This window comes from Cygnus olor, chromosome 5 (assembly GCF_009769625.2).
Source record: "Cygnus olor isolate bCygOlo1 chromosome 5, bCygOlo1.pri.v2, whole genome shotgun sequence".
NCBI classification, from domain to species: Eukaryota; Metazoa; Chordata; class Aves; order Anseriformes; family Anatidae; genus Cygnus; species Cygnus olor.
Window position 1 is genome coordinate 30948221 of NC_049173.1, and position 19483 is coordinate 30967703.

Here is a 19483-nt window from a genome sequence, read left to right on the forward strand (position 1 = left end):
CATCAAGACGTAAACCTATTAAATTACCACAGAGATGAAAAATGTAGATCCAGAAACTAAACAAGGCTGGCAAAAAAATCACAATTCTTCCAGTGACCCATAGAGCCAAAAGCAATGACATCTGCAATAAATGAATGTTTTTCTTGAGGAATAATATTAGTCATTAAAAATCAAGAGTAAACACAATTAATTTGATCTGAAAGAGAGATGAAGGTTGGGAAGGACACTTTCAAGAAGGTTTGGATGGCTTTATTTAGTTCCTTCTTATCTCCTGTGTCAGAAACCCATGTTCATGGGGCTTCACGGGGAAGCTTTCAGTACTCAGCCTGCTGAGGAGGGATTTCAGAAGTTGGAGCAAGGTGGGGAACCCAGCATCTCAGCAGGCCACGGCCTCTCAGCTGGGCACTCAACATTTGCTGACATTGCAACATTAACATTTGCTTTTTCATTTCCAACACGCTGACACTGCCTTCCCCTTCTCCAGCGTGGGGTGGCCAGCACATGCCTTCAGTCAATATCAATTGGGAGGGGGGTATAAAACTAGCACAGAAAGCCCAACTTCCACACAAAACCCGATGAGGAGAAGCACTAAAACCTACACAGCGCTGACTACGAGGGGAAATACAGGGGGCATCCACCGCAGGGTGCGGGGGCGGCGGGCCGGAGGGTTTAAAAGGCGCCGCGGGCCGCTCATGGCTGCTCCCCTCACGGCCGCTCCCTCTTCTTCTCCTCCCTGCGCATGCGCGGCCGGGCCGCATGAGGAGACGGCCACCGCCCCCGCCGCCCGGCTCCGCCATGTCGGAGCGGCTCGGCAAGCCCACCTGCCTCATCGTCGCCAGCGCTGCCGCTGCCGGTGAGAGGCCGCCGGGCCCCCTCCTCCTCTTCGTCCGGGGGCTACGCACCCCCTCTCCCCTCCCTGGGCTTCCCAGGCACGCCTGGGGGAAACGAGCGCCTTCCCTTCTGCCCTCCTTCCCCTCCTTGTTGCACCCCAACCCGCAGGGACGCGGTGCTCGCATCCTTATTTCTCCCCGTAGAAGGCTGTGCTTTTGTCTTAAAATAACTCTCTGAAATTCTGGAGAGCTTTTAGGATGAGCAGGGAAACCCAAGTCTTTGCGCCTTGCTAGGTGAAGCGTGCTGGTGTCGTGGATGCTAAAACACAGATGTGCTTTCCTTAAATCGCTGGGCTCCTGTTTTCCAGGTGTGTCAGCCCAGTCCTTCCTTCACTGCTTTACGCTGACCAGCTCTGCTTTTAATCTGCAAGTCGCCACTCCTGGGGTAAGTAAAAATGGGCAGTTGTTGTGATTTCAGCCTGAAACCAATTGATACCTTAATTGACAAGGGAGAAGTACGCTCATTTCTTTTCTTCAAGATGTTTTATTTGCTTACAGATTAAGGTACGATTCTTTTTACTGCTGGCTTCTTAATATTGAACCTGAATGTGAGCATGCCATAGTATGGTTCTGAACTTCTCTGTTCGGTATCCGCTCTTAACAATGAGTGGCCAGATGAGTATTTGAGAATCACTTCAATGGAAAAACTTGAAAACTTAAGGATTTTGAGAACTGAAGTCTCTCAAAATCCTATATTCTTATCTGTTAAGAAATGTAGCAGAAGTCTGCAGTGATACTAACCACAGTCTTTGAACCATGTTTCCACTAGGGGAAGTCAATTGATTTTGTGGATGTGAATGAGAGCAACATGCGCTGGATACAGGACTTCCGTATGAAGTCGTATGCAAGCCCTGCCAAGCTGGAGTCAATTGATGGTAAGGTCTTCGCTGTTGGCTGGTGCCTCATTTCTATTTATGAGGGAAATATGCTTCTTCATGTTAGAAGGCATAAAACCTTGCGTTTTAAGAGGAAGCTGTGGCAAGTACAGTTTATTTTTACTGATCTTACATTGGTAATTCCCTCTTACTATTCTGTAGTATATTACATATTATTAATTTTTGAAGTAAACGTTTTCCTAAAGTAGAAGCTAGCAGACAGTGCTTTTAAGCTTTGCGTAGGTAAGAATGTCTCATTAAAAACTTGTGTTCTCTGTTCTAAGAACCACCTCTTTTTCTCTACTCCACATGGATCTTGTAGTTTCCTTAGTTCTTCCAGTTTGTGAAGGTTGAGTGACTTATGTGATGATGTCCTAAATTTGTCAAATCTGAAATGGATTTATGGTCAATTTTTAAATTTGTATTACAGTTAGTTTCTGTTCCTTCTTACTAGGTGCTAGATACCATGCATTGCTGATTCCAAACTGTCCGGGGGCTGTGACTGACCTTGCAAACAGCGGGTACCTGGCCAAGATACTGCAGCATTTCAGCACTGAGGATAGTAAGTGAACATCATTAGATATTTTATTAAATCAAGTAATCCATGCTACCTTGCTATTGTTGCAAGGTAACAGTCTTGCAATGACTTGTTCTGGGGAATTATTTACATAGTAGTTGTAGAGTGTTGCAGCATACCGAACTGGAAGAGCTATTTTAGAAAAATGTCTCTTCTCTTAAAAAGTACTATCTTTGTGCAAATTATAAAAATAATAACAGTAGCTTTGGAATGTCTTTTGTAAGAAGAAGGTTCTCTCCTCAATGATGCAGAAATTGCTCCCTCCAAGTCAGTAGGGCTGAAGGTTCAGAGTGAGATGTGGGATGTATCAGAGTAGTCATTAAGGCCCCAGTAGATCAAGGCTTTTGGCTATTTGCAGATGTTCACAACTTCTCAAATATGCTTTGATTTTTTTTTTCTCTAGAGCCTATCTGTGCGATTGGACACGGTGTTGCAGCATTATGTTGTGCCACCAATGAGGATAAATCCTGGGTTTTTCAGGGATACAGTCTAACAGGGGTAGGTTGAGCTTTCATCTGACTTGTGTGGGGTCTTTTTCTGTTATGAGGCTCTCTACCTGTCCAGGGGTCTGTGACTTGAGGTGATGGTGCCAATGTTTCTGGTCTTATCCTAGAACTTCCTACACATGTAAGTTACCAGCTTGGTATGCTTAGTTTACATTCAAGGTGTGGAGAGTTATCATTGGCAAGGGGTCCCAATACCATGCAAAAAGGGATTGTCTCACTTCAGCTGTCACATGTTTTCCTTCCCACTGTTCTATAAACTTGAGTCTATAGGATGCTGGAAATGGCTGCTGCAGCTCTTTGGTTTAATAGCTGAGAGCTCTTAAGAATTACTTTTTTCTGTTACACAAATGCTGGAGGTAGACTTTATTTCTCAAGGTGCTCCATTGTTTTAATGGGTAGAGAGTTTCAGGGGTTGAGGAGGAAGGTGTTTAGCTGTTTCTTAGTTAAAAGCTAGTTTGTACAAAGTATGCAGATGCTGATGCTTTATCTACTGTACTGCCTTATCTCTGACCTTACAGGCCACTTATAGGGCAGTTACACCTGTGCACCAAGGTAATGCAAGCCTATATAGTATTACTTCTAGAGTTGAAAATTTACACCCAAATTAAGTTTATGGGACTCAAAAGCTATCATAGTGTCCTGATGTGCTTGTATTTGGTATTACAGTCTATGATGAAGCTTCTTAAATAAGAGGCATGATGTGGGCTAGCTATAGTTGGTCTGGAAACTGTAAAATTCAACTTTTTTCTTCCTGTATAAAATGTCAACCAAATACTTCTAATTTTTCTTCTCTTCATTTAAGCTGTTTCTCATATTCAGCTCCCAGTAATGGAGTAATGTTATTTGGACTCCACAAGTGACACTCTAAATGTTCCATATGTACATTTCAGTGCTGAACATCTAAGCAGGTCTTGTGCTTTTATGAAGTTAATTGCATGCATGCTGTTCAGTGCCCAGGCCTGCACCCTCTACGTAGTTAAATATCTGATCTATACCACACTCACCTCAGTGCAGATACATGATGTTCTTTTATCCTGTTTTGAATGGCTTATCCACAGGGTAGCTTCCTGAAAACCACTTGTACTAGAAATATTGGCTAGTGGTGTTGCAAAATTGGTACATGCGTAGCTTCAAGGTAAATGATCAGTGCTGCAAGATTAGGTTTTAGTTGAGAGTAAACACGTCTTAGGTTTGAGGACTGAATGTTTGAATATCAGCACCTCTAGACGTTGATGACCTGAAGATCAGGCTTGTCTGCTACTGGGCAAGAAGGTTTCCTAACACTTATATCAAGGTCTTGACTTGTTTCTGGTGTCACTGTATGATGATGCAGGAGTTCTCAGTGTTTTTCCTTGACTCTGTTGGGATGCTTTCTCTTTACTAATACCTCAAAGTGCCTTCAAAATATGGAACAGATATATTTTTGTTTCTGCTTTAAAGCAGTTGGTATGGTTAAGTAAGCAAACTCGATGCTGAGAATATCCAGCTGCAATAGCTTCTTATTTGGGACACTAATCTTGAGATAAAAATTGAATGCTTCCTGATATCAAGATCTAGCGTACTCCAGCAGACTTGCTGTGTGGGATGATGCATTACAGCTCTGCAGCAGTGTTTCAAGATCTTTTTTTTTTAAATTAGTTTGCAATTCTGTCTGTTCTGTGGATGCAAGGTGTTTTCTTTTCCTGTAATGATGATAACATCGAATTCAATTCCTATGGTGGCCAGTATCTTATCACCTTATACTTTCTAGTTCAGAATATTTTAAAGAAGCTCAAACTAGTAGTTTGGAAATTGAATCAAGTGGAATTTAAAAAATGCAATTGCAAAGTATGATGCTGTGTTAGTTCTTGGAAAGCTTCACAACTGAGGGGAGAGAGAGAATCATAGACATGACATCTTAGAGATGTTGCTTAGCTATTCTAGTTAAATAAGAAGTGTTTAAATATCAAATGTATACAGTGCAGGTCTCTTTGATGGCTTGAATTCAGGAACCCTTCAGCTGATCTGCAAAAAATGAGTTGTCACTTTCTTTTTCTCACATGGGAATCTTCAGTGTGCTCCCTATAGAAAGTCTGTAGAAGCTGTCTGTGGTCATCTAGTTTTCTGCTTTGTTTCTGTTGCATTTTCTATGTACAGCTGGGAGGATGGTAGTGGAAACAGAAAAAAATGACAGTTTTGCCTGGCTTATTTTCTATAAAAGCAAGAATTATTTCTTTTTGATCTTTTTCAGCCCTCTGTGTATGAACTAATAAGGCAGCCTAATTTTGCCAGTTTATCCATTATTGTGGAAGACTTTGTGAAAGATTCTGGAGCTACATTTAGCGGTACGTCACCCCCATTGTCCAGCACTTCATTTCATGGTCACGTGCTGGAAATTAATGTCTGTATACCCATTTTACACAGGTGAACGGGACTTTGGTGTGATATTTAATCTTGCGTTCTCATTTCAGATATAACTGAATACCCTAGTGGATTTGAAAAGATGAATAAGTGCTGTGAAATACTGCATGTGGATAAATAGGGCAGTACAGTAGAGCATGTTATCTACGTGGCTGTCCATACATACTTTTTTAACCTATGGTAAGCGTGAGGTAGCTTATCTTGCTGTGAAGACGGAACACATACTGCAGGGGAGAGTGTCTGCAGGAGAGTTTCCACTGATCTGCAGCTACACAGCCCATACCTGCAGGGAGACGTCTGTATGAAGGCAGTGTGCTGCAGCTGCTTCCTGGCTACACAGCAGGGAGCATGTGCTGCGGTGGGAGAGGTTAAGTCATAGGGTCTGGCTCTTTTAAGCAAATCTGTCTTATTGAAAGCCAGAGGCAGTATACTGAATACTTCTGGTTATTCTGATCAGTTGTCCTCTAGCTTTGAATAAAATACTTGATGGTGAATCTGGTTTTGTAGGTTTTTTCATTACTACTAATTTTATTAGTAGTAAAAATGTAGAAGTTTGCCTTTCAAACTGCTAAACACAAAGTTCTGTACTGCGTGAGAGGAAAGATCCATTTAAACATGTCCCTTCTTTCTCTAGAGTATTTCTGGATGTGCAGGGAAACATGTAATTTCCCTTTACAAGCTGCTGTCTTTCAGTACTGAAGAGCTATGGGGAGAATTAAAGAACAGAACCATTTACAGCATTTACAACCATTATTTGGTTTGCAGCTGTTTAGTCTCCTATTTTGCTAGTTTGAGTATGCACTTAAAGTTAATGAGATGTCTATGGTATTTAAGTCAGCCTTTATTTAACAGAATAATGCCAGCCATTGAACTGATACAATTTGAAGTGGCTGGATTAGATATTACATATGTGGTGTAGAACCAGGATCCTAATGCTGCATATCTATTTTTCCACTGACAAGAAAAAAGAAATGCCACACTTATCAAATTGATGTATACTTTTTGCTTAATCCTCTTCAGTCCATGCTGCCATCAGACTGTGTGTGCTTAAAATGACATCTTTATGCTTTTTGAATAAGCTGCTGCTACCTCCTTCTGCATAATTGGTTCAGTACTACCAGTTTAAAAGTTGTTGTTTCAGTGGTATGTTATGTCGTGTATTTGGCTGAAGAGGCGTTGACAAATGAAGCAAAAGAAGCATGTGTGGTTTGAAGGCACTTTGCTATGCTTAGGTCAGTAAGAGGCTGGGAGGGGCGGAGGAGAAAGTGAATTGGTTATTACTGACAAAATAAGGGTTCTGTCTGGAATGAAGTAACCTAAAAGTACTGCTTGGAGTACTGAACAATTAACACATCAGAATTATAATTGACCATAAAGTGTTTTCCTGAAGGTTCTCTGTAGCATCATGATCACAGCTTTGATGTCTTGCATAAGAAGAGTTTATACAAGGCAATTAGAACTTAAAGTTTTCTCTAAGGCTTGTGTTAGGAAAATCTCTTGATATATGCTATTTACCCATCTGGTGTTATTTGAATTAAGGGACCAGTGTTGCTGTCTTACCACTAGAAAGTCCTCTGAAATTCAGGACTGGGGGCTTGATGTTGTCTGTCTGTTGGGGTTATAGTTCAGCACGTCTGTCACCCAGGAAATCCTGGTCTTGTGCATTAGAGTTCTATGAGATGAAATACTGAAACTGAAATAGTGTCCGCTAACGTAATGCTTGTTGTTTTTCTCCTCTTGTATGTAGCCAGCAAGCCAGATGCTGTACATGTTGTGCTGGACAGGCACCTTGTGACAGGACAGAATGAGAATTCCACTCTTCCAGCGGTCCAGAATCTTCTTATGCTTTGCAATGTCAGGTGAGGCCATATGGGAAATGAGAACAAGACCAGGTAGTGTCAAAGCATCCTTTGCTTTCAGCAATCTTGTCCCCTAGACAATTCTTTTTCTCTGGCTGCTGAAGTGCATGTTGTCTTTGCTTGATCTGTCTGTTCAGTCTGATAAGTCTTTTGGTAAAAAAGCATTTGTGAGTATTTAAATAAAAGTTAAAAATGGGTTGGGAAGTACACAGCTATCCATCGAGGCTGGTGGTGTAAAACAGAGTAGGCTTTGCTAAATATTTCTGTTAAGGGAAACATCTGTTTTTTATGTTTTCGCAAGTTAGCATTTAGTCAGCTGTATTGTAGGATTCTGGAAACGAACAGATTTCTATTCTTTGGTAAGAGCTTGGCTATTTGACTGTCTTTCGTCTTCTCAGAAGAACACTTAACCACAAAAATATTCTTTCCTTCAGGTGAAAGGGTGTTAGAAGCCCCTTCCTGGCTGTGGACTAGCAAGTCATGTCATGTTTGGATGTTTCATTCAGCAAGAAATGAAAGAGCAGGTCTCTTTGCAAACAGAATGGATGAAGAGCCAGCAGGCTAAGGATTTTCTTGCCTGTTAACTGGATAAAACATGTCTTTAAATTTCTATCCTGGACTATGAAGCCACTGACATTGAAGTGGCAATGTCAGGTTTTGCACACACTGAATGGATGAAGGTTGTGAATAAGAAAACTTGGAAGTGCATCACACTTCAGAAGCAATTATGAAACCACCTTGCATTTGTGTTACTACATCTTTTTATTGCTTCTCTCTAGACCATTAACTTAAAGTTGTGGGAAACTATCTTTTAAAAAAAAGATCCGTGGCCATGAGTATGATTTGGTGAAGCTGAAGACCCTTCTCGAGGCTGGCATTATACTGATCATTAGTAATTCTACTCCAAAGAGCACTTGAACATTAGGGAATCATCTGGCATTTGTGGTTCAAATATAAAAGTCTACATCTAGTGCTTCAGTGAAATGCAATTTCATGTGTTCTTACCTTTCTGTTGGTAGGTCACAAAGTTACTGTCCGAACTTTAAATATCTGTGGTGTTCATGTATCCTTAGAATGGAATGCAAAATGTATAGCTAAACTGAATAAAGCAGAGTCGTTTGTTTGAAGACATTTTGCTGTAGTGCTACTGTTGGCATGATGTGTCCTTGTTTTGTTGCCTTGTATGTTCACATTAATGGGCTTGTTTAAAATGTCATCTCAGCTGATTTTTTAAATGGTCTTCTGTTAGCTGTTCTGCTTTGTGGCGTGTTACATTTTTTGTTCTTTTCAATGGTTGAAATATTTCTCTCTGGCAAGTACATTGCAGTTGTTGCTGGAATTTTACAGACAAAGGAAAAAGTGTAGTAGATAATATGGATCACATCTTGTGAGCAACAAACAGATCAAATCTGGCTTTCTTTCTTTCTGAGCAGCAGGTGTGACTTGAAGTTGAGCATGGAAAGGAATATGCATAAGAATATTTGTAGATCTGGTAGCTTAAATCTTTGTTTCTGACAAGCCTTCTCAGGGATTTAACCTCTGTCACCACCAGGACATAATTTCCATCTGGATTTCCAGTGGGCTATGTGGTGAAATGATGTGGAAAACTTTCTTGTATTTGTATTGCAGAAGTATTTGGAGTTAAGGTAATTTTGTGTTGAACATTGCAAAGCTACAGCAAGGAGACCTTGTCCCCAGATATTTTATTTAAATAAGTGAAGCTCCCCAACATAGATTGCCTGAGCTTCTGTGTAGGGAACTTAACAGGGGCTGGAGTCAGGTTTTCAGGATCCTAGAGGAGGTAGATGCAACTTCTGTGGCTCCTAAGATGAGAGCTTTGCCCCTCTTCATCTAGCCCCTGACTGCAGCTGCAAAGAAAATCTTTCCAGGAGAAACTGAGAAGCTACATGTCTCTGGTACCTTTCAGACTGCTTCCATGCACCTTTGCCAAAATCATTACACCTTTCATTGCTTACCTGTAAAAATGGAATACTGGTGACTACCATCTGTCCTGACTACCCTGTGTCCTGTTTTCTTAAGAAAATTTCTGTCCAGTCTCATCAAGAAGCTGCCAGGTGAAGAAGCAGTGTTCAGACCACTGCAGGTTCTGATCAATTCCATTGTATGTTCTTTCCTAGCAGCCAGGACCTGTTGAAATTGCCTTGTTTGTGCCAATATCAGGAAGTACACTGAAGTACAAAGTACATTGCCTTTAGATTTTTGCAATGCTTCCTTCTTGCCCTGTGAGAACATATGGAAGAGTTGGTGTCTATTTTCATTCTTCCACATTATCTCCTCAATCTAAATGGTCCCTGGTGTTGAAGCTGCTTCTGAAAAAGAGGAAGAATTGCATGATCCAATGCAATCCAGCAGAAAGTGGCTGGAGAGGGGATGTGTGTACTCCTGTGTCTACAGTTTTCTAATGGGGGATGGTGAGGAAGGAAGGATCCTGGCTGTGTGGATGTGGCTCAGCTTCTACCAAAACAGAATGATTTTGATAAAACACCCCTGTCACGTGGGTGGTGGGATAGCATAGTCATCTTCTGCGATTTCATTGAGAAATGGTGAACAATTAGCAGCAATGATTGTATGAGAACGTAAACAAATGATGTGACCAATTTTGGCCAAGGATTGGAAAAAAGATTATTTTTATTGCTGTGTTTAACAGTGGCATGGCCTCACCATAAACAGTGTGTGTGCTTCTGGGCTCCACAATGTAAAAAAAGATGTTAAGGTCCTTGAAAGTGTGCAGAGGAGGGCAACAAAGCTGGTAATAGGGCCAGAAGGCATGACCTCTGAGGACATTTGAATCCTCCAGTCTGCAGAAAAGGAGGCTCAGAGGAGACCTCATTGCTCTCTGCAGCTTTCTGAGGAGTGGAGGTGGAGAGGGAGGTGCTGGTCAGGATGGATATGAAGCAAAATTTCTTTACTGTGAGAGTGGTCAAACACTGGAACAGGCTTCCTAGAGAGGCGTAATTCCTGTCAGTGTTCAAGAGGCTTTTGGATGATGCCCTCAATAATATGCTTTAAGTTTTGGGTAGTCCTGAAGAGGTCAGGTGGTTGGCATGGATGATCTTTGTAGGTCCCTTCCAACTGAGCTTTTTTTTTTTTTTCGAAAGATGGAATTGAAGTAGAAAATGTGTAGCTGTTTAATGTCAAGCTAGACATGAACGGTGGAAAGGACTGCCTGGGATGTTGCAGCATCCCACAAGGTGGTGGTGCTGCTCCACACAAACCTTCACATTCCTCCTCTGCCACCAGCAAGCTCCATCCCCAAACACCAAGTACAAAAATGTTACTTTCCTCTTGTCAGTTCCCAGTCTGTGTACCTGGGCTGGGCAAGTGGCATACAGCTGAAAGAGAGGCAAAAAGCTGCGACGCTACCCAGCACTACGCTAGCATGAAATGCATGTTAATGCTGGATTATACATTAATCTATATGCAGCAAGCTGTACCCGTGGCTCTCTACTAATTTATAACCAGAGGGTCTGCTGCCCCATGCTCCTTCCTTTCTTAGGAGGATGAGGGTGGTATAGTTAGAAATCCTTCTTGTCATGAAAGCCTCAATAGTTGTCATCTTCCGGTGCCTCGTTCATTGGTGCTACCCTCCATGCTTTCCTTGCTAGGACTTATCCCCACGTGGAACAGGCTGTTGCTAAACACTTTTTCTCCATTTTTCTCCACCTTGCCCTTTTTCTTTATGTAAAGCCAAGGGCCAACTCCAAATCGTGTCCAATTCTTTCAAGTTGCTCATGTCTAATCTTGGGCAATCGAGTAAGATTTAAACAGCTGTGCTGCCACCTAAGGTGAGTCTGAGGAGCTCCTTCGGTCTGCTTGTGGGTTTGCTCTGGCCCCTTGATCTCCTAGATCAAACTCCAGCGAAACTGGAGCCATGTATCCCTGAGAATGAGGGAACAGGGCTTGTGCTGCGAGGGCACTGCAGAGATGAGGCTGAATTTCTTCCTTGTGCACAACATCCCCGGTCATCAGTGCAACGGGATGCCAGGCTGAGCATCAGGCTGCAACTGGGTGATGCAGTTTGTAGCAAGGCAAGTGTCCCCTCTGCTTTCTAGAAATGCTACATCTCCTAAGGCAATTTTGTCAGGAGGGTGCTGCGATTGTGTGAACTTTCCAAGACAAGTCACAGACTCCTTTGCAGGTACCCTGCATGATCCAAACACATCTGATCCCAGACTATAAGTTAGACCCCAGGGGTAAAGCAAACCCAAAATTGTACAGGTTAGATCATAAGCTTTGTTCCATTATGCTGATATCAAAACTGAGCAGCAGGGCATGCCGTGGCCCTTGACAGCCCTCACCCTGATGGTGCAGCGGCCACACAGCACACAGAAGCCTGGTGGGGTCACCTGCAGGCCCTGCTGCTCAGTTTTGATTTCAGAAGAAATGCAGGTCTTCTGATCCCAAAGGAGCAGTCCTCCACTGCCTTTTCCACCGGGAAGAAAAGCACAAAGGTGTTCTCTTTGCTCTGTAGAGCTTCCTCAGCAGCTACTGGCCGTGTTTGGAGGCAGGATGCTGAGCTAAATGGACCTGCAGTCAGACCATTCCGGCTTTTCTTAAGGAGTTGGACTTGATCCTTATGGGTCCCTTCCAACTCGGGATATTCTATGATTCTATGAGTGTTAGAGATGTATATCTGTTAGACTATTTTGAAGCCTCTTGTTCATAACTGATAATGTTAATAACACGGAGTTTTCTATTTCAGCTACTTTAATAAATAAACTTCCCAGGATCCTGTAGCTGGCCTAGTAAAGGGCTGATTTTTTCCCCCACAGCCTTGGCAGTATTTCCTTATATAAAAGTAGGCTTCTGTGTTTTTTTGCTTTTATGCACAGCTTTTCTCCTCTTGCTTGTAGGCCTGAGATTGTCAATTGATGTGACACGCAAACCAAATGTACTTGGGGATGCATTTGCCTGTTAGAGTGAACTGCAGAGGAACAGAGGAGTGTTAGCCTCCCTCCGTTCTGCTCCTGAGGCATTGTATGGGTGAATCTCCTGCATCTAAAGCCTGGCTGTCTGCATCAATACTTTCCTTGGGAAATCCTCAGCTATCAGTTCCATGGGATATGTCCCTTCTGAGCCCATCCCATTGTATGTTACAGCACAGCTTTCCTGGACCAGAAGGAAGACAGAGCAGAAGCACTGGCCTGGCCTCTAGGTGTCAGCTGGGAAATCATGAAAGTTTGCAGACCCTGCCTCGCAGAGAGAAGCTTTCATGGTAACAGATGATTTCACCTGCTAATGAAGGCACGCAATACAGATAAAGCAAATTCATGAGCTATGTGTAATTAATTTTATGAAAAATATACAAACAGAGAATGAAAGGAGAAACAAAAGTAAGAAGAATACTTTTAGTTTGTTTGTTTGTTTTTGAGACTATCATTAGTGTTACCTAAGCAGAAATTGTCAGGAGGAAAAACCTACTCAGTGTACCTCAGTTTCAAGATGAATTTGGGTATCCTTGGGGGAGCCTCTGCATGTACGTTGGTCTAAGCAGAAAGAGTTGTGCAGCCAAATCTCTGTTCTATCATGTTCTACTATAAAAGTAGCCAAATCCATATAAAAATATTGGATAGGATAATATTGTAAGGTAAAAAATCATACTCTAAGGCTCCTCAGAGCGCAGTAGTTTCTTCTTGCATTTTGCCCTTTAAGTTGCTGCTTCAGCTGGCTTGTACCTCCAAAGGTTCCTGATCCTTTTACTTCCACATGGCTAAAGCGAAGCTAAATTGTGCTGAACATGGAAAGTCTTTTTATTTATCCAAGAAGATGCAAAATCACTGAAATTAAATTTTATATTTTCTTTTTATACTAACAAATATTTTAAAGGCTGCAGAAAAAGCTGGGAGACAAAATGTTATATTTGATCCCAAACAAAAGGAATTTTGGATGTTTAATTCCATTTAGCCTGCTTATAGTAAGCCCCAAATTTATTTTCTCATGGTTTTTATTGTTTTATGTGATTTTTTTCAATTCTGTGAGCAAATCAGAAATCATTCACTTGCCAGCTGTATTCTGTGCTCCCAAGCTAAAATGTCTGCACAGTCTGTTAAACAAAATTTCCTTTTTACTGGGGTCTTTTTTTTTTTTTAATTATATTTCTACCATTTATTTCCCTGCCTAAGAACTACAGTGAAAATAAAAGCTTAAAATGCCCTTTTAGATCCCTTGCTTAGGTACTTGCCTGAGCAAAGCCTGCTGCTGTTGGAGGCTCTGTAACTTTAACAAATGCTTTTCTCTTGCAGCAATGATCCAGGACTCAGGATCTCTATGCACAGACACTTTCAGTATCCCACTGCATGAGCCAGACCCACATGTATAGGGAGTTACGGCACTGTTTCCTCTCAGAGTTCGGGAATGAAGGACAGAAAGTACAGCTTTGTCCAGCTTGGCATGCCATCAGACTTGTGGGGCATATTTGCATTCTCCCTGCAGTTGCAGGAGGTGTCCATAAATGCAGATGTGGATTTGCCCAAGGATAACCTCTGCACCATCACTGCATTATTGGCGTGGTTGATTGTCTTGTCCCTCCTCGAGACAAGCCCAGCCCAGAGAAATGCCTATTTGTTTGAAGCATGGGGTCTCTCTCCCTGACCATCTCCCAGGGAAAACTACAACCTTACATGTATGTGGAGTTTGTGGTGCTCTATCACTTGGACTAAAAGCACTTGGAGGAGGGCACAGTGCAAAATTTTGTCAGGCAGAAGACTGATCTCAGCCCTTTGTGCTGACTCTTCTGGTGTGGGGCTGGGGAAGCCCAGGTGAAGTCCATCATCTGGGGAACACTGGTAATTGGGCTTAGGTGTAGAGCGGGTTTTTAAGGGAGCTTTTACTGCCCTAAAAGTTTGCAAAGGCTTTGGGGAAGTTTTGGTTTATGTGTCTGGGAAGTGTCACTGGTTCTGGGTCAGTTTAATAAAGTTTAATAATTTTTAATTCAAGTTTTAAAGTATGCATATTGGTTTTTGGGATTTGTCCCCTGTTTTTTGTCCATGCTGGCTGTGTCTGGAGGGTGAGTTTCAGCATTTCTAGGCTTGTTGTTATGACTGTGATAGCTAAAAGCTTTTCTGAGAGACATCAACCCTCAGTTTCTTAATCTAATGAGGTTATAGAGACCTAGGCAGTTGCTAGAAGGAGTTTGTAAACTGGGTTCAGATGTGACCATGGGAGAGATGAATGAAACCTGAAAAAGATTGTGAGGGCAAGGGTGCTCTGTGTGCATGTTTTTCCTGCCTTCTCTTCCCCTGCTACTGCAATTACTGTCTTTTGAGCAATTGTAAGTGCCTGAATACTGATGCTGGCCCTGGGCAGCTCTCCCTCAGCTGCACAAGGTTCCATGTCCTGTGGCTCTGCTGGTAGTGTGAGGGCACAGGGCACTTGCCTCGCCCAGGAGGAAGAAGGGGTATTTCTTGCAGAAAGTGGAACCAAGTTCCTCCTCAAGCACGTAGAGACACCTTGCAGTGTCCCCATCATGGCCCCAGGCATTCAAGTTGTATGTAGGAGGGCAGTTCTGGAGAACTTTGGGGGGAAAAAGCAGCAGTTAGAGTGGGGCAACATGTGCTCCTTTCCCTCTGCAGTTTGTAATTTTTATAAATCCTTTCTTTCCTGAACTCATGCTTATGGTTTTTGTGTGTCTTGAGGTGAGATTAGCCTATAGACTAAACAAAGCTGGAAGAAGGATGTGAAGATCTTGAACTGGTTTAGGGTGGAGGGTTGAATATATGTTTTTGGTCTTAAAATAATTGTTTGTGGTCTTCTAGTTATGGCTTGATGTGAGTTAAGTGCAAGGGGGGTGGCATGCTATTAATTATCTGTGGTTGTTTGTTTTTTTTTTTTTTTTTTTTTTTTTTTTTTCCCCTTCCCCTCCCAAGAGCTGTGTTGCTTTGGTTGGGAAATGAGGAGTAGGTGTTTCCACAATTAAGTTATTGAGAAATTTAACAAAACTCCAGAAACAGGTGAAAGGGGCTATTGTGAAACAATCTGAGCTACCTACAGAAAGTGCTGTGCTTCTGTTTTGTGCTTTATCTTCCTGCTTTGCATAGGCTACTGCTCTAGATGTTTCAGACCCTGTCTTTTAAACTCAGGTTGAACCAGGCTGAGGGACTTATCCAGGTTTTTTGCAAAATGTGTTTTACCTCCAGGCTGTGAAGTCACGTACAAGGCCCACTGGGCTAGAGGACAACTTTACAAAATCTGTTTCCTTGGGTTCTGCCCCGTGCTTTTATGTGAAGGCAAACACAGTCTCGTCTGTGTCTGAGCTTGGAGATGTCTGATCTTGCTGCTTCTGGATGTGTGTTAATGGGGTCCTATGACCTGAGCTGCATTTTAAAGGGTAGTAATATTTTTTTTTCCTTGAGTAACACTCTCAGGCGTGTGTGTGGGGAAATTACTGTTACTGTTCTTCTCTTTACTCTGAGGGTGATGAGATGGGAGCTCAGAGAAGCTGTGGATGCCCCATCCCTGGAAGTGCTCAAGGCCAGGTTGGATGGGGCTTTGGGTAACCTGGTGTGGTGGGAGGTGACCCTGCCACAGACGGTCTAGTAGTTAGACTAGATGATCCTTAAAGGTCACTTACATCCCAAAAGATGCTATGATTCATGATTACTACTGTTAAGACCTCATTTGTGGTTTGGAACTGGAAGATAGCCAAACTCAGCTGCTTGATCTTATTATGAATGTTTCCAGTCCTGATCTGGTGTTCTTGCTGCAGCTCAGAGGAGCAGGCAGTTGTTTTGGGTTTCAGCAGAAATTGCCCACCCTGCTGTTGAGGGGCAGCAGGGAACCAACCTACAGCTTTACATGTAGTGCAGAGATCTGTAAATGTTTCTTTCCTTATTGTGTGGCTGAAGTAAATTCATGTTTTTCAAAGGAATAGGAAGAAATGTTTCCTTATGACAAATGGGAAGCGGGGAAGGAGATAATAGATGATTCCCCCCCGCCTCCCATGCCTCACTCTGCCTAGGAAATGGTTTGAAGCTGGGAAATAATTTGGTTCAGTAGTCTGCCAAAGAGTACTGGACACAGATGTGATCTGAACTGGGAGGAGGAGTGGGGAAGAAAGGGAGTGTTGGTGTAGTTAGGAGCTGATTTCTAGCAACTGGTGTAAAGGTAAAGCCCTTCCTGTTCCCTCAGTAAATCTTCAAAAAGTAATCAATTCTATCTCTAATTTCCCTGTAGCTTGAGAAGCAGTCCTGGCAGAGAGCAGAAGCCCTCTGTGGGAGCTGAGAGCCCAGCAGCTTGCAGTTTTACTGCTGAGTGCAATGCAGCATCTTGTCCCTAGCTCATTGCTGCCCTAAAACTGCTTCCTTGCTCAGAGCTGGTGTGCTGGGGATTTGAGTGTCCGTGATAGTGGCTTGAACCAACCTGCTGCCAGGAAATGCCTGGGGCTGTATATTAGTGATTAGCACTCAATTTGATTTCAGTCCTGAGAGAGGAAATCTGTTTATGGGAGGAATGTTCTGTACGCCTTGATGAGGTGCCTTCTGGAATCAATTTTCTGGAGTCTGCTGCTGATGTTACCTTATTATCTGATTGCTTTCAATAATGACTGTCAGCGAGAGCTGGCAGCTCTGGTGCTCCTTGCCTACACCAAGAAGTGCACAGAAGCATGTGTTAGTACACCAGTACCCACCTGCCGTGGTTTCACCACTATGCCTGCAATACCTGCTGGGCTGAGCAGCTGGAACAGGGAGGTGAGCTGTTTTATTTTTTTTTCTCCTGTTTCAGACGATGCAGGGTCATTCAGCTTTCCTTTTAGCCCTGCTTCATAATTTTATTCAGGGAAATGTCCATGGTTGACTTTAAACCTCAACTCGACATCCTCTTTTTTTTTTTTTTTTTTTTTCCATAAAAGCTCTGCTCTGGCATTCCCTAAAGTCATTAATGACAATGACTTAAACCATATTTCAAATCTGTGGTGTGAAACATCAACACATGAGGCAGAACATCTACGAAAAGCAGCTAAAGTATAAACTGGTTAAAGAAATAGCCAACAAAACATCCATCAGGATCACTACGTGTGCCTTTAGACAGACACTGATGAGGCCAAGCCTGCATGAGAACCCCTGCACCTCACGTGCCCTGTCACTGCTGTTCTCCATGGAATTATTTGTGGAGATTCCTTTAGGAAAGCAGCACAATGTTAATATTTTTTGGATTGCTGTCACTGTTGTTTCTCATTTCCTTGGGTTTTCCAGCAGTTGAAACCTTGGAGGACCTGGGATCCTGTAGGTTTATCAAGGGACAGCACGTTCCATGGCTTCCTCAGAGGCAGAACTTTGCTGTGCTGTGAGCATATCTCATGTATCAGTCCCTTATATGTTTGCGAGAGCTGGTATGGGGGAAGTGTAAGCTCAGCTCAATCCATTTCATGGCTCTAGGTGTGGGCAGCTGAGGCACTGATGACTGTGTCTCTGCATGACCCCAGGTAAGGGACTGGTAGACCCAGAGCCACTGGAAGATCTCCCCCAGTAGAGAGGAAATCTGAGTTCTATTGCCACATAAAGTACAGAGGCGACGAGGGGTTTTGCTGGATTTTCGTAGCCCTGTCTCGGTGATGAACTTTATCCCACTTATATCAATTTGCTTGGCTCCTGGTGGATAGGCTGCAGGTAATGTTCCAGTGGTGCCTGAGGCCTGCTCTGTGTGTGTGGTGGAACCTTGGCTCTTGTTCTTCCCTCCATCAGGGATGCTGCCTGCCATCATCCTTCTGTTTTTTTATTTATGTTTTGGCACAGATCTTGATTTATATATATATATTTTTTTAATTGTAGAATCTTTCAGGGACAGGATAGACCCATGTACCATATGTGTTTTATTAGTTTATGGTACATGAATGTGCAGGAAGAAATCTTCAGGATCAACTGTAAAATGTGCCTTTCCTTATGTAGAGAGCAGTAAGCAGCTCTGAGTGGGTAAGTCTCATCCCAAAGGATGCTCAGCCACCTGATCCACAAGCTTGTCAGAAGTTTAATTGGCTTCCAAAAAGCACTTGAGCTGAAGACTGCATTTAACAATAAGTTAACAAATGCAATAAGTGTGCTCTCCTGCTATTGCTAAGGCCCATTTTTTATTTGCTGTGAGTCCTGGTCTGAGGGTCTGGGATCACTTGAAAAATTTAATGATGCTTTCTGTCTCATGTCTAAGAGCTGTATGACAGGGTAATAACCAGCGATCCCATGTGCTGTCTGACTGCCTGTGGTCTCAGTTTGAAGGGCTGACAGCTTAAATAGTCTAATAAAGGTTTGGAAAGCCAGCACTCCTGCTGTCTTAGAGACAAGGAAATGGGACAAGGAGGTAGCCAGCTCTTCCTGTCAAGTCACTCAGGGAGGCTATGGCAGAGCCAGGAATTTCATCCAAATCTCCCAATTATCTGACCTGCTAAATCAGACACCCCTTCCAAGGGAATTTTGGAGCTGGAGGGAGACTTCTGCCGAGGCTGGTGTAGTAGAGCAGTGACTGAGATGCTGTTCTCTGCTTTGAGGCTCCCATTTAAGCTGCTTCAGGGCTACCTCAGAAGCAACAGAGGCAAAAGCAGCCTCTTGCTTCAAATCAAAGCTTGGGTAACAGCATTGAAAGCTGTGCCTTACCTCAGGTGGGAAATCTTCCAAATCTAAGTAGAAGAGCTTGGGGAGTGGTTACTTTTCCCATGGCATAGAACTGTTGCACTGGTTTCTGTTTCTGGCACTGGGAGCCTGGAAGTGCAGTTCACAGCCCTGCAAATCCCATCTTCGGTAATGGAATAGTGAGAAGCAATCCTTCAGTAATATAAAAATACCTGACAATGGCATGAGAAGAATTAATGTGATGCTCCCTAACAGCAGGAACACTGTCCACTTCTGGGAACCTTTATCTGTCTGGAGAGGGGAAATCTGCTCTTGGTGATGCAGCTGAGAGATGTATTCACAATTACTTGCTGGCAGAGGGCAGGGAAAGCATCACGTTGGTGTTGAGGTTGTACCAGCACAGCAGCATGGAGCCTTCCAGGAGGTATGTTGGTCCTAATTCTGACCGTGCTGCTTTCCATGGCGTACTTTGGAAATGTGATGTACAGCCTGCACACCCATGGGGAGGCTTTTGCCTTTCAGAGACCTCGCCGATGTTGGTGAGCAATCTGTAGGGTGCTGTGATGAGCCACTGGAAAGGTTCCTCTCTGCTTTCCCAGCCTTTTCCCTGTGTAAGCATCCGCTCTCCCCTGAGCTGTTTCCTGGCTGCTTGTAGCAGCGTGTGACCGCCAGGCTGCTGGAGAACATCTGGAACCTGCTGTGAAAGCTGAGATGACAAATGCAAGTCCTGTGTGGTTTATGTTTATGCACACTTCTCGCTGATGGTCCAGCCTTGTGGAAACACAGCTATGTCTGAT

General features: G+C 43.1%; 1 protein-coding gene across 1 annotated transcript; it reads left to right on the forward strand.

Moving 5' to 3' along the window:
* The first annotated feature begins 710 nt into the window (after positions 1–710).
* GATD1 (glutamine amidotransferase like class 1 domain containing 1) lies at positions 711–8238 on the forward strand. Its single transcript, XM_040559287.1, has 8 exons — positions 711–853; positions 1199–1275; positions 1660–1765; positions 2220–2327; positions 2746–2840; positions 5079–5172; positions 6996–7107; positions 7542–8238. The coding sequence occupies exons 1-8, from the start codon at positions 757–759 to the stop codon at positions 7543–7545; spliced, it is 693 nt and encodes a 230-aa protein (XP_040415221.1). The 5' UTR covers positions 711–756; the 3' UTR covers positions 7546–8238.
* Positions 8239–19483: the final 11245 nt, after the last annotated feature.